The sequence below is a fragment of the Lucilia cuprina genome, chromosome 4 (genome assembly GCF_022045245.1).
Source record: "Lucilia cuprina isolate Lc7/37 chromosome 4, ASM2204524v1, whole genome shotgun sequence".
In the NCBI taxonomy this organism is placed as follows: Eukaryota; Metazoa; Arthropoda; class Insecta; order Diptera; family Calliphoridae; genus Lucilia; species Lucilia cuprina.
Window position 1 is genome coordinate 69,441,781 of NC_060952.1, and position 15,548 is coordinate 69,457,328.

The window sequence follows — 15,548 nt, forward strand, 5'->3', positions numbered from 1 at the left end:
ATAATGAAATGAGAAAAACGTACATTCTATATTTTATGGAGCTTATTCTATCATTTTCGCTATTTTTCGATTTCATTTTTTTATATATATTTTTTTTTAAATAAAATACATTTTGTTTCAAATTCAAGGAAACCTAAAAGTAAATTTGGTCAGCTCAACATTTAACTTTTGAATAAAATAAAAAGGTCTATTTACCAACAAGTGTTGGCACATTTAATATATATTTTGTCTTTTCTTGGGTTTTATGGAATGATGTGAAAGAAAACGAGCCAAGTTTCATCTGCACATGACAAGTTTTTTTATTGCTTTTTTATATAAATTTTTATAACAACTTATACATATATTTATATACACATGTACTTACATAAATATACAAGTATGAGTATCTTATTTTAAATGCAAAAACAAGGAGTCCCTTAAACAGTATTTTTTCCAAAAGTGTGGCTACTGGGAGTAGTCACACTTCTGAAGGAGGACACTCGCCACTTTTGTATACCTAAGTAATTTAAAAAGAAAAACATTTTTCTTAACTGCAACTTAGAAAAAATAGTTTGACACACCAAAAATAATAGTTTGTAAAGTCATTAGCCTTATTGCAGTCGAAGTGAAATGTAGCTGTAGTCTGTGAAATATTGGGCGATTTTAGCCATATTCAATATGCTTCGTCATAAAGGTTTCATAAAGTGTACATATCAAAGCTCATCACATTAAGCTGTGAAACCATAAGGATATGTAATATCACTAGTTTAAGACCGATAGCACAATCTGCAGGGTGGTTGTATGTATGTATTGTCATATGTGTGTACAATGTACATATATTAAAATAAAATGTTAAATTTATCTGTATAAACGCACGTACATATGTATGTTTGTTTGTATAAATTTGGTTGTTTGTTTGTACTGTTCAGTGTACACAAAAGATTTTTAGTATTTTTCTTAAAAATTACTTGTGCAATTATAGTCGTACGTACGTACATCCTTCATACTTTTGCCAGCCTAAAGCCAATATTCTTCTCGTACCCTGATCCTGGCTGACTTTATGTAGTATTTATTTACGCTGTTTTCTTTCATGTTGTTTTACTTAGTTTACAGGAACGCACAGTATTGTTTACAGTAGAGCTGTTGAAAGTAAACAAAAACTACAACTGCAGCATAAAAATAAAATGCCTAAATACTCTTCGTTGTAGGAACATAAACCACTATTAATGAAATACTATATGTAGTAAAAAACAATACTAAACACTGTACTATCTATATATGTATATATAAAAAATTGAAATTTTTACAGTGAGTTTCTGTATGCCTGAACGACAAATGGGCAGAATGGCTATAGTGGGCATGACACCTTCTATTATAAGAAAATATTAAATCAGTATATCTCAGAAAATATAACTCTTAAAGTCCTTAAATTTTGTCGGAGCCACTTAAGTGTCAATATATATTATTTAGGGCAAAAAATGGAAGGGCTGGCAGCAGGAGGCGTGGCACCTCCCATATTAATTAAATACAAAAATTAACTATTAGAGATAAAATTTTCATTTTACACGAAGAACTTTAGTAATAGATGGCTAGTACAACATAAATGTGGTTTCAAGTAAAAATTGACATAATTAAGTGTCTTAAATGAGAAATTGCAATGACAAAAAATTTTTAATTTTTTTTTTTGCGAAAAATGTATACACATACATACACGCAGAGAAAAAACATGGTTCGGCATGGTTAGGAAAACTATTCTATGTTTTTTGTAACAATAATTTGTTGTCATAACCAAACAATTGTTATTTTTATTGAACTTCATCAATATTTTAGTTACTGAAAACATTTATATGTTTATAACAATTATAAATTTGAGAATGATTCTCTGAAAAATAATTATTTTTACAACAAATAAATAATGATAATTATGTAAACATATTATATTCTTTAGAATCATTTAAACTATCAAATAATCATTAAATGGTAGGATTTTACAAACTTATGCATATAATTGTGAAAAATAAATACTATCTAAAAATATAATAGGGTACATAAAAAATTAATAATTAAAAAGAATTATATTGTGTTTATATTGGCTTGAAAGTGTGGATATATATTTTTTATGGGAATATCAGTGCTTGGAAGTTTTGTGTTTGTTTAAAAGAAAATTAACAAATAATTACATTTTACGCCGAACACATAAGATTATGTTTAATATGTAACCATAATATGGTTACATGAAGACACGTGACTACTTGTAACCATAATATGGTTACTTGAAACAATAATATGATTACTTGAAGCCATTATATGATTACATGAAACCATAATGTGGTTGCTTGAAACTACAATATGATACTACAACATCACATTATCACTATATTATGATGAGATATTCAGACTATATTTAATCATAAGATGATAAGTTATTATACTAATAACGGTCATAATATGTTTTAAATTTAACCATAATTCTAACCATAATATGTTGCTCTTAGATAATGGTTACCACAACTATATTTTTTCTCTTCGTGTATTTAACAAAAATACTTGCATTTAAAATAACACAAATTAAAGCAACCCAGCAGCTCGACCGGACAGCCCCGAATATCCTATCACTATTACAAAAAGACAGTCTGAAATCTAGTCCAAAGAAGCCAAGTTTTTTTTTTTGCTCCTAAGATTACTTGGTGTCTGTAAAGTGACGACTGTCTCCACTCTCAATTACAAAGACGAATGAATTTAATCCAAAAAGTCGGTTAGGCGTTAGTGGAAATGAATGTCTTTTTCAGATACATCGAATCTTCGTCGAAATTGTATATCGACACGATTTACTTAAGCAATTTCCGATCACAAAAAATTTGGTGGATGGATTAAGGGCAACGTGTATTGTATTTACGCTGAATTTTATCGCGACTGAACGTCTTGCAGGAAATAAATTTGTTGCCAAACAAATTGCTTAAGATTTTATGTAGAATCAATAAAATAAATGCGCTAAAAGTATTCAAAGAAGCTTAGTCCATATTTGATCTAAGTTCAGACGCAACACTTCAAAACCAATGACAAAGTTACAAAAATTATTTTTTGTCGAATATGTTGCTTAATATGCGTCAGACGCATTTTAATGTTATTATAATTTCTATAGAGAATTGAATTTTCTACATTTTGGTTAAAAAATATTTTTGGGTATCATTAGTTGTTTTCCAGCTATATATATAATATTTTCAAATCTTAATAAAGATTGTACTAATAACATATTAGTCATAATTTTTACATCACTTATAATATAGGCTTATACACTATTACTCGTTTCATATTTATGAGAAGAATTAGCAAAAAATTTGCGTAGAGTAATATTTCCACCAAATTTTATTAAAATCGGACATTATCTTTAAATATATTGTAACGTACACGATATTTTCGGTGACTCTTAATCCCTTACTAATTATGCTAAGGGGATGCTATGTATAATTTTCATTGGGCTATCAAAGCCCTTATTTTAATAGGCTATATTATCAATTTTTGATCAATTTCTGTGGTAGTGTCATGTCAGATATCTAAACGAATGCAGACCTAATTTGAGGTAAGATGTTTCTGATATTATTTGCATTTCAAAAGTATCATACTTGAAATTAGGACTTATAAGTTGACCTTTCTAAGATTAAGAAAATCTTTAAAAATTTCAGTTAAATGCGTTAATAGATTTATAATAAAAAAATATAGGAAAAGTTTAATGGTGGTAAGCAAATACATATAAAGAAAAATTCAGATTTATTTATATACCTTAGTGCCACTTTTTTAACAATGCCTTTACTAAAAAAGAAGATAAATAAATACAATACATTATTAAATTGTATGTTTTTTTCTTGTGTCAGCACCAGACGAAGTGCTAATATGTCAAAATAATATCTGCCATAAACTGTCATATTTAAAAGAAAAAACTCATCTTTTACTTTGATACTTCGACACCTCGGCAAGACATTTCTGTATATTAAAATGTGTACAATTGTAATACAAACACACCAGTAAAATATACATATAAGTATTTTAAATTCCTTCATTATTCTTTTATCTCCATTAACTTTTCACTTAACATTTGACTACAACATTTTGAAACAGACATATCATATTTACTTTTAATTAGTTTAATAATAAAAGGAATATTTTATATATTTACAATAAATTGAAATCAAATATTATTGCAATTTAAATCAGCCTAACTACTATTTCATTCTCGCAGGTGGGAATACAACTCTGAAAATATATTTATATAATATATATAAAGATAACTTTTTATTAAGATAAATCCAAAAAGTTTCCATTGTTTAAAATGTAATAAGATGGAATTTTATTCTGTGCTCTTGAACAGCAAATATTATATATTTATATATATTTTAGTTTTTATGAAGGATAGCTTCCTAATGAATATATATCATGTATACTAACAACAAAATTATAATAATGAAGTTAAGGTTTTCAAATATAATTATTTGACTAAAGGATATTTATTATACATATTTTATCTAGTGTATTAATTTCAAAACAAATACTTTTTGGAAACGGAAAGAATAATCATAAACAAATATATTTGAACACCTAGTTTTTTAATTCATTTCAAATTGAGCTCGTATTGTAAAATTCTGGGTCTTTACTTCTAAAAGTTTAGAAAATTAAAAATAAAAATGTATGTCACTAACTAACTTTTTTACCTTCTTTTACTTAGTTTTACCCATAATTATTAACTCTTTTATACTATTTGTTATGTTTTAACTAAAGATACTTAGGAGATAAATTCATATTCTTTATTTTTTTGCATTTTTTCCGTCAAAACGATCATCGTTTGCAAGTCCACTTAATACTTTAATGTTAAACTGGAGCGCATCAAAAAATAAAATAATTGTAGTTTTTTCGGACACAATAAAATTTACCTTTTATTTTTAAAAGATTTTTTTTAATATTATATTATATTCACACAGAATATTTTGAATGAACCATCAAAAATCTGAAAAAATTTGATAATTGCTCATATATGTATATGTATTGTTATGTTTTATTATTAATTTCATACTAATGATGAAGGACATATAATGTTTAAAGATAATGATTTTCTGTATTAAATAATTTATTCTCTCATAAAACAAATTGTAGGTAAATATAGTAAAATAATGTATTACTTTTTACTTCTAAACTTTTTACATATTATGGACGTATGATTAATATAGCTTATACGTACTGGGAGTATACTTTAAAATTATGTTATAGGGTTTTTCTAATTATATGAAGGAAAAATAATGTTGTTAGTTTATATTTAAGTTGAGCTAAAAAATTTGTCCTATTTTTGTTTATCTACTTGTGAAGAAGAAATCCTTACCAGAGATTGACAATAAGTATGTATGAAACAAGTAATACAACTATTTATTTATAATTTTTAAATACAACTTATGTCTATACAAGCTGCATTCTGAGTACTTTCATGTACGCATTTGCAACGAAATATCAATGGAAATATTCAATGCTCATATCAAACATGTATGCTCTTATTGACAATTCGAAAACATATCTAGCCTGTATGTAAATATGATCTCAAACGAATAATAAATAATGTGTTTGGAATTTCTTTTATTCAAACGCTTTCGAAAATACACAAATACATGTAAAGAAAAATATGTATAAATTACAAGAAAAGACAATGTAATGAGCATGTTCGTTTGAAAAGGAACGTTATCAAGTGGCGCATGGCATGTAAATTCTTAGAATTTGAAAAAAAAAATTTATTTTATTATTTGCTTTTGCATTAGTGAAATATGTATACGTATGCTCAAAAATTACATAAATTTATATTAATTTTGCAAATAAATATTAGTATGATAATTGAATAAAACAAGCACATTCCTCACTTACAACCTATTGGATAGGAAAGAAAAATGTATGAATATACAACACAACCAAATACCGACTATACGTATATTTATTTGAATTGAAGTTTGACGATTTGCGCTTTGTGTTTGATACATGTTTGGTTACAATACTTTACTATTACTACATTTTTCATTCTGTGATCCTTACTAAATGGACATTATTTAATGTCTTCAATTCCATTATATTTTTATTGCTAAAAAGATGAAATTTTTTATTTATAATAATAAACTATTTCTTAATACTACCCTAATTTATTTAAGTTGTGTACAGCAAGAATCTAAATTCGAAATTAATACTAAAATAATGATGCACTTTCTCACTTTTTAATAGAAAAAGTTTAAAATTATGTTATAATAATACTAATAAAAACAATTTTGAATTTTTTATATCTCTACATACATACATATACATATGCATATGTTTGTATATTGTGATAAATAAACAAATTATAATATTTATAATTATTTGATATCAAATTTTATTAATACGAAGTTTAAGATACGTTATTGTAATAATTAGTGGAATATTTAAATTTTAATCACAATGTTGAAATTTTTAAATTTGTATTGAAAAGATGTGGTATAAATCATATTACACAAAAAAGTTGATTTTCCTGAGATCACCAAATTAAAATAAACTGTCAGAAAATGAAAAACTTTGCATGAAGTGAGGAAAGAGCGATGTAAAATTTGAGTTTAGGTCATAGATATTACTATATATACCAAATTTTAAAAAAGTCTTCACAATTAATTGGTTACGCCTTTTATCGCATTTTATATAGTTTATCGATAACAGTTACAATTGTAATCATGCTGTTTCACACTGAAAAAATTTATCTATTTTGAAATAATTGAACCTGTCATTTCGAAAAGGAGATGAGTCCTTCAATATAAAAATTTTAAGGGGAAGACAAATATATTTACGTCCATCTTCACAATGTCTAGTTATCGTTTAACTTTAAGATATATTGACTAAAATGTTTAAACATAGAAGTTATTTTATATTTATTTGTACCAAAAACAAATATAAAATACCCTTTTAAAATAGAATTTGTAAACCCAATTTCTGCGTTTTAATAAACGATAATTACATGAGTATTAAAAAATATTAATTTACTAGAAAAATATTAAAAAGCGTGCTACCAATTAAAGTAGTCCTATTGCCCAAAGTACAAGAACAGATAAGGTTAGTTGTTAGCAACATTTGATAAACAAATAAACGAAAAAAATTATTTTTAAAATAATAATGCATTTAATTCGTTTTTTAAATTAATTCCAAAATATTTTTACTCATTGTTGACAAACAAGGGATTTTTCACAAGAGGGCTCATAGGAGAGTAGTGCCTAGTAATGTTGAGCTTCAAATTATTTTCTTGATTATCACATTACTAGGGAAATATCTAATACATAACTCAAAGTTAGATTAGTAACATACATACTACATATATATATATATATATATATATAATATATATATATATATATTATATATATATATATATATATATATATATATTATATATATATATATATATATATATATATATATATATAAAGCAAAATTGCATATTTAAAGTTTACATTCAAAACCGACAAAAATTTTATACATTAAATTCCGTGATTTTTTCTTTAAAAAAATGTCAAAATTTTTATTTAAGCCCAACCCATGTCACTTACGTATTTAGTTCTTCCTCTTTATTGTATGTGTGTAGAAAATGCCATTCCAATACTTTTCCATAATAAAAAGGGTTATACTTTTGAGGTCATTATAATTGTTGATATTTGTTAGTCGAGGACAAATATAATTGATGTTGTCTGGTCATGTTTTTGTTGAAAAGGGCTACAACAAACAATAAAATCTCTATATAAAGCTCAGACTTAAATTCTTAGTATACTTGGGTACAATTTTACAATCTAATTTTTATTTCAAATCTATTTTATTAAAATGTAGTTATTTTTCAAAAAAAAAAAATGTTCGAAAAATACAATAAATATACTTAAGTGGTAATGAATTGAGTTTTAGGCAACAATTCCATTTACTTCAATATGAATAGGATAATCTTAGGTTTTTAGATTAATGTTAGTTTTTACTACAAGAAAAGTAAATAGTTCAATTCTATGAATAGAAATGAAATAAAAATAATGATGTTTTTTAACTAATGGTTGTAACATTTTACAAAATATATTATCCCTTTGACAAATTAAAGAATAACATTGAAAACTTTAAAGTTGCAATGAAATATGTAATTTGATACTGTATAAAAACATTTTTTTATATGTAAATTCATTTAAGGCATTTTTAGACTACAATACCAAGTATTAATACTTATCAAAAATGTTTTTATCATAATAAAATTTTCTTGTCTAAAAATAATTTGATTTTCAAAAATATTACTGATTTTTTTGGCATACGGTCGGTATTCTTAAATTTTTTAAAACAATTCATAAACTTTTTATTTTCCTGTGTCTATAGAATAATGCCTTTAGTAAGGACTCTATACTGAATATTTTTTCCCGTTTGGATATGTTATTTGTTAGTTTATTTTTTGCTGCCAAAGTTTTTTATTTTATTCTATTGCACCTCAATAATTTGGTAGCAAAGGAACGATCAGCTAGTAACAAAGATTTCTATTTTAAACTACTACTCCATTTGTAGTTTATATTTTATTAAAAACTATATCTACTACTACTACTGTCGTATTAAATCTGCTATATTTTAAGATTTACTTTTCTATAAGTAGCAATAGTTTTAAAAACGTTTGATTATAAAACAAATGATACTGCTACAACTTTAGATAATTGTTTGAGCAGTAAAATATGCATTTTTATAAATATCATACTAAAAATATTTTAACATTTATATAAAATATAAATAAATATAAAATATATCAACTGACAGTTGATTATTTTGCAACTGGCAGTATCAGCAAAAAATAATAATTTATTGTAACTAGAAAAAAATCACAACAAAAGAAACTTTGTCAAAGACAATCCCACCTAGCATTTGGAAAATTGTTGGATGATTAATCAGTAAAATGAGTCCTTTTTGACTCCTTTTGATGACATAAAAGTGATTAATAAGTTGAGCGCTTAAAAAATGACTCGAAAATGATCCCGATATATTATTGAAAACTGAATATTTGAAAAACAATTATAAAATAGCAATCATGAATTGATCATCCTGGTGTTTAAAATATGATGGTTTTAAAAACTTATTTTGTGGTCATATTTCAAGCAGTTGGAAGATTTAAAATTGAAATAGCATCACTTACACTTTAAAATATTTAAAAAACAATTCAAAAATAAATCGAAACTGATTAGAAATGGGGTTAAGAAAAGACTCGTTTTTAAGATTTAGCAAAACATTTTGCTTTAATTATAATAAGTTTATGTGTTTAATGATCTTCTACGGAAGATAGTTGGGCGACTAATCACTAAACTAAGTCTAAATAATTCCGATTAATGTTTCAAATCTGATTTATTTGAAAAAACAATAACAAAATGTATACCATTTATGAATAGGTCATCCAGGTGTTTGAAATATGATCGTTTATAAATTTAGTTTGTAGTTCAATTTTACGCAGTCAGAAGATCAAAAAAATTTTACTGTTGTATTGTATTTGTCTGTAACAAACATAAAAATTACTCAGAAAAGACTCAAAAATTACTATAATATGATTCGGAAATAATTCGAAAAAGACCAGTTATTTGGCTCATTAATGACTCAAATGAAAATGAGTCATACTTAATTGATCAGAAGTGGGGATCATACATGACTCATTTAGAAGAGTCGAGGGTAGGGTACAATTTTCTCCCGACAAATGATCATTTATGATTAGAAAATGAGCGCATACATGATCATTTAATTGTGCAGAAGAGTCATAAATGTCTCGAATGTGTTCAAAAATTTCAAAAAATATTAGCTGGGATACCTTTTTCATAAATTTTGAATAGACTGATTTTAAAATCTCTTAAAAAACAAGTAGGAAAGTATAGTCGGGCATGGCCGACCATATAATACTAATTATGACGTAATTATGGCATAAAAAGCCCAAATCGGGAGGTACTGTTGTATGGGGCTAGGTGAAATAATGGACCGATTTCAACCATTTTCAATTTCATCAAATTATCTTGAAAATTGCGGCCTGTAACTTGCGCACAAGGTTTAATCGACTCAAAAAATGATTCTGAATCGATTCGTATACTTTAAGGTGGGCATTGGATCAATATTTTTGTGTGTTACTAACATCAGCACAAACGTATAATACCCTCCCTACTATAGTGGTATAGGGTATAATGAAGAGCTTATTGTAGTAACACAGTAAGCGTCTTGGCTCAAAAACTTTCATTATATTCATGTTATTTTGATATAATTATTTAAAATAGAGAAAAATATAAAGCTACTTGTACAAATTTAATTTAATTTAAAAATTGTTCAAAAAAGGTTGTTGTTATTATGTTGTTGAACTTCAGTTCCTTCCAACCATAATCTAAGAGCAACATATTATGGTAAGAATTATGGTTAAATTTAAAACATATTATGATCATTATTAGTATAATAACCTATCATATTATAATTAAATATAGTTCGAATATTTCATCATAATATAGTGATAATGTGATGTTGTAGTATCATATTGTAGTTTCAAGCAACCACATTATGGTTTCATGTAATCATATAATGGCTTCCAGTAATAATATTATTGTTTCAAGTAACCATATTATGTAAAATGTAATTATTTGTTAATTTTCTTTTAAACAAACACAAAACTTCCACGCACTGATATTCCCATAAAAAATATATATCCACACCTTCAAGCCAATATAAACACAATATAATTTTTTTTAATTATTAATTTATTATTAATATTATATTTTTCGATAGTATTTATTTTTCACAATTATTTTAACAATGCATTTGATATTTTTCGATAGTATTTATTTTTCACAATTATTTTAACAATGCATTTGATTAACAATTTATTTAATCCGATCTAGTACGTATAAACCATACAACTGATATAAAAATGGCGATACCAAAATATTTTTAATAGTAAACGTATTTTACTTATATCTTAAACATTAAATGCATAAGCGTGTAAAATCCTACCATTTAATGATTATTTGATAGTTTAAATGATTCTTAGGAATATAATATGTTTACATAATTATCATTATTTATTTGTTGTAAAAAGTAATTATTTTTCAGAGAACCATTCTCAAATTTATAATTGTCATAAACATAAAATGTTTTCAGTAACTAAAATATTTATGAAGATCAATAAAAATATCAATTGTTTGGTTATGACAACAAATTATTGTTACAAAAAACATAGAATAGTTTTCCTAACCATGCCGAACCATGTTTTTCTCTGCGTGTAGTAAAAGCACATATATGTCCTTCTTCTAATTCTTATTTGTTTTTTTTTTATATAAACATATATTAGTCCCATCCCTGGCTATTTTAAAAAATAAATTAAAAGAAAAGACAATGAGCAAGCACGAAAAGGGGGGATAAAAAATACATAAAATAAATTCAAGTAAAATATTTACCCAAAGGATCCACACGGTAAATAACTTCTGGTAAGACAGGATTCAGTGTGCAAATAAAAAATATCCAAAATGTTAGCCAAACGGAGAGCATATGATGCCAGTTGTGATGCAGCAAGTGTTGGACTGTCTTTCCGGGATGATACTTTGTCGCCATATTGCACTCGCAATTCTTGTTGTTATTGTTGTTTTCGTAGACGAAACCAACAACATTAACAGCAACACCAAAATATACTGTAAACTGTTCGTACTATTGTTGTCGTTGGTTTTACTTTTCTCTTTCACAATGATGCTGCTGATGTTGACGTTGTGATGTTTTTTGTTGTTGCTGATATTCTGTTGTTGTTTATTGTTTTGATTTCTTTTGGTAGTAGTAGTTGCAGTTGTTATTGTGTACTTTTGAGTTTGTTGCTGTTTTTGTTGTAGTTATTGTTGTTGAAGTAGCTTTTATTTATTTTTTATGCTTTTTAATTTTTGTAGCTTTTATTTTAGTTGCAACTTTTTGCAACCGTTAATATTGTTGTTGTTGTAGTGGGAATTGTTGTTGTTTTTATTCTATTTTCTCCTGTATACATTATTATTTCATTTCTCATTCACATTATACAGTTTCTGTTGTTGTTGTGTAAATGTTTCTTTTTTTTGTACTGCATTTATTTTTTTAATTGTAATAATATTTATAAAACAATTTTACATTGCATACGTTTTGCATTTAAGTCTGAAGGAGAAAGGAGAAGTGAGTAAATGAATGCAAAAGTTGTGTTATGTGAATGTTTGAATTTTAATTAAAGCTAAATATTAAATTCGTTTAAAAATGGTATTGTAACAGCAAAAACTACAAGAGCAATAACAATAACAACAAAAACGCAGTACATACTTGTACATATTATTATTGTTATTACTTTTCAATTAAAAAGTTTTAAACGCTACTAATTAAAATATTTGTTCATAATTAATTGACCATAGTAATCAATTCTTTGTTTGTGTGAATGTGTATATACTAATGTGTTCGTTTATACATATATTTAAACTTCCTTTTTCTGTTTTTTAGTCGTTGTTGTGGGTATCTGTGGTTGAGTATGCAAATATTATTAATTTTTAATAAAATTTATGATTTTAGATAATTTGCATAAATATTTTTGTACTCTTATTTAAAATGTGTTTATAAATAAAATGATAATAAAAAACTTTTAATACCAGTATTTATGTTTTAGTTCGGTGGTGGTGTATTTAATTAGACATGACAATCAGTTTCGATTATTATATGTCTCAATTATTAACCGTTTTTAACCCCGGATTTCTATTGGTCAACAAAAAATATTACCTTAAAATATTTTGTTTAAAATGATTTACCGCTTGAACCTTTTTGTTCATTTTTTTAACTCTAATAAGTTACAATCAGACAGAACATTAAAAGTAAAAAACTACATGAAAATCCAACGTGATTTCCTCAGGTAAATTATACAATAATAAAATGTTTTAAATTTATATTTCGTGTTTTAAAAAAGTTTTTGTAATGTTTAATAAAGTGATGGTTAAACTTAATAACTATTTGTAATATTAAATATCGTAAAATTGCTTGAATAAAGTTTCCATTAAACTGGAAGTTACAGTATGTTTGTTAGCTAAAAATAAGGAATTTTTGTTTTAATTTATTTTTCAAAATATATGCATAATTTTTCATTGAATACTGAATAAAAAGCTACAGAAAAAACATGAAATTTATCTGAAACCACAACAGAAAAAAGTTCATTTGTTTCCGTGTCATAAAAAATTCATAATCGTTGTCATGTGACTTCCCTAAAAATTTTTGGATAATTTCTATTATTTTATTTTTGCTTTTTCGCTTCTTGAAATTTAATCCAAACAATTTTATTGGCCAACGCGTTGAAATTAAAAAAGATAAAACTTTTTTGTAAATATTTGAAGAATTTAAGTAACAAAGTTCTTTGTTTTTTCTTTGGCTTTTCTATTCTATCAGAAATTCCAGTGAAATCTTAGATGCCTGTATTACGTGTATATTTAAGTTAAATAATGAATTTATACTACTATTTGAAATTCTATTCACAAGTTTGTGAAAAAGTGATGAGCCAGTCTGTATGCCTTATATATGTAACAGAAGTTGATGACAGACAAATACAGAGATGTACAATTACCTGGGGGATACTCGTAAAATTCTTGGGAGTATTTATTCTACACCTGATGAAGAATTTTTTGAATGTAGGCGGAATAGAAATATAAAACTTTTTTAAAGAAAAAATTAAATATATATTTATATATATTGAATATATGACAATCTTCTTAATAAGACTTTAGCACAAAAGATACAAAAACTATTAACAAATAATAGACGGACATAAAATTAGTTTTATACATATGTACTAGTGTTTTACACGGGAATTTGTGCGGAAATTCCCAGAAATTATTTTCCTTAGTTTTATTTATTATTTTGAAATTTTAAATTTACAGTAGTAGCTAAAAAGTAGGAGATAAATAACGTCACTGTTTTTATATATATAATATATATATATATATATATATATATATATATATATATATATATATATATATATATATATATATATATATATATATATATATATAATATATATATATATATATATATATATATATATATATATATATATATATATATATAATATATATATATATAATATATATATATATATATATATATATATATATATATATATATAATAATATATAAATAACGTCACTGTTTATATATATATATAATAATATATATATATATATATATATATATATATATATAATATATATATATATATATATATATATATATATACTTTACACTATCACCGCAATCAGAGTACAGATCTATAAATTTTCCATATATATTAAAACCTGCGGAATGCAGCCAACATCTCAGTAAAAAGTCGTAAGAAAATATATTATATAATTACTGTTGTTGGTTTTTTTATTTAGAAGTTTCTTATGAAGTAAGAAATATTGAGAACACCTCTTGGTATAATTCAAGAAGAAATAAATCTTATTAAAAATGGAATCTGCCTTATAGTAGTGCCTTGCACGTTCATGGAAATATGGTAGACGACTGTATTAATTTTTACATACTTTTGCTTCCGCGAAGCAAAGCCTGTTTTCAAGATCATTTACAAAGAGATTAGTTATTGATTTGATCTTTAAGCGTGCAGTGCTGACGTAAAAATTTAATTGTTTTGAAGAGTAAAAACGTGTACACAGAGAAATAATACCTAACTACACAGAAAAAACTGAAAATGAGATTCAATTATCAAAATAATTGTATCAATCAAGTTTTGCGCCTATAACCAAAATGATTATTATATATTACCAAATTTGTAAAAAAACAAAACAAAAATATATATTTTATTTCAAATAACGAATTATACAGAACACTTATTTCAAATTAAATTAAATAAAATAATCAAATAAATTAAACTGTTTTGTTTTGATTTTTTGCAAATCAATTAAGAATAATCACAATCAAATTATTAATCGATTACACACAACTAGGGTTGCCAGATTCCGATTCGCAAAAAGCTGGACATTGGGCTTTAAAAAGCTGGACAAAACAAAAAAAGCTGGACATAAAAAAATACTGAGAAAATGCTAATTTTGGTTTTGTGTAAATAGTTTCACAGTGATTCACCAAAAAAAATGCAGGGGTTCTCATATACCAATTCCGTTTTTTTATAGTCCACAGAGTATGAATATATTTTTAGTTTTCCCAGATTACTTCGTTAACTTACTTTTTAGAGCAAAAGATGTGAAAAAGCTCCATTTTTGAAGTTTTAAATTTTTAAACTCATATGTACGTAAGCTGTACGTAAAGAAATTGTCTATCGCTCGCAATAATAGGTCCTTCCAATAATAGGTACTTTCCTGTAAGAAATATACAGTAACTTAATGATAGAGAGTAATTTTTAATTTTCTCTCAATCAAAAAATATCCAAAAAAATACGCGAATTCCAATTTTTTGTTTATAAACAAAGATTGGTAATGCCCTTTTGTTGAAATCTCAATCGCTAACAAAATACTAAAAAACAAATAATTGTAACTTTGATTTTTCCTATAAATAAATGATAT

The 15,548-nt window shown here is 25.1% G+C and overlaps 1 protein-coding gene across 5 annotated transcripts in view; it reads right to left on the reverse strand.

Annotated features, from left to right (window-relative positions):
• The window catches only part of LOC111690468 (protein eva-1-like), a 73,250-nt gene that overhangs the window by 31,507 nt on the left and 26,195 nt on the right, over positions 1–15,548 (reverse strand). For all 5 annotated transcript variants that reach the window (XM_046950032.1, XM_046950033.1, XM_046950031.1 and 2 more), the window contains one exon: positions 11,448–12,159. In XM_046950032.1, the coding sequence (XP_046805988.1) occupies positions 11,448–11,601 (154 nt within the window). In that variant the 5' untranslated portion in view covers positions 11,602–12,159. The remainder of the gene's footprint in view (positions 1–11,447; positions 12,160–15,548) is intronic.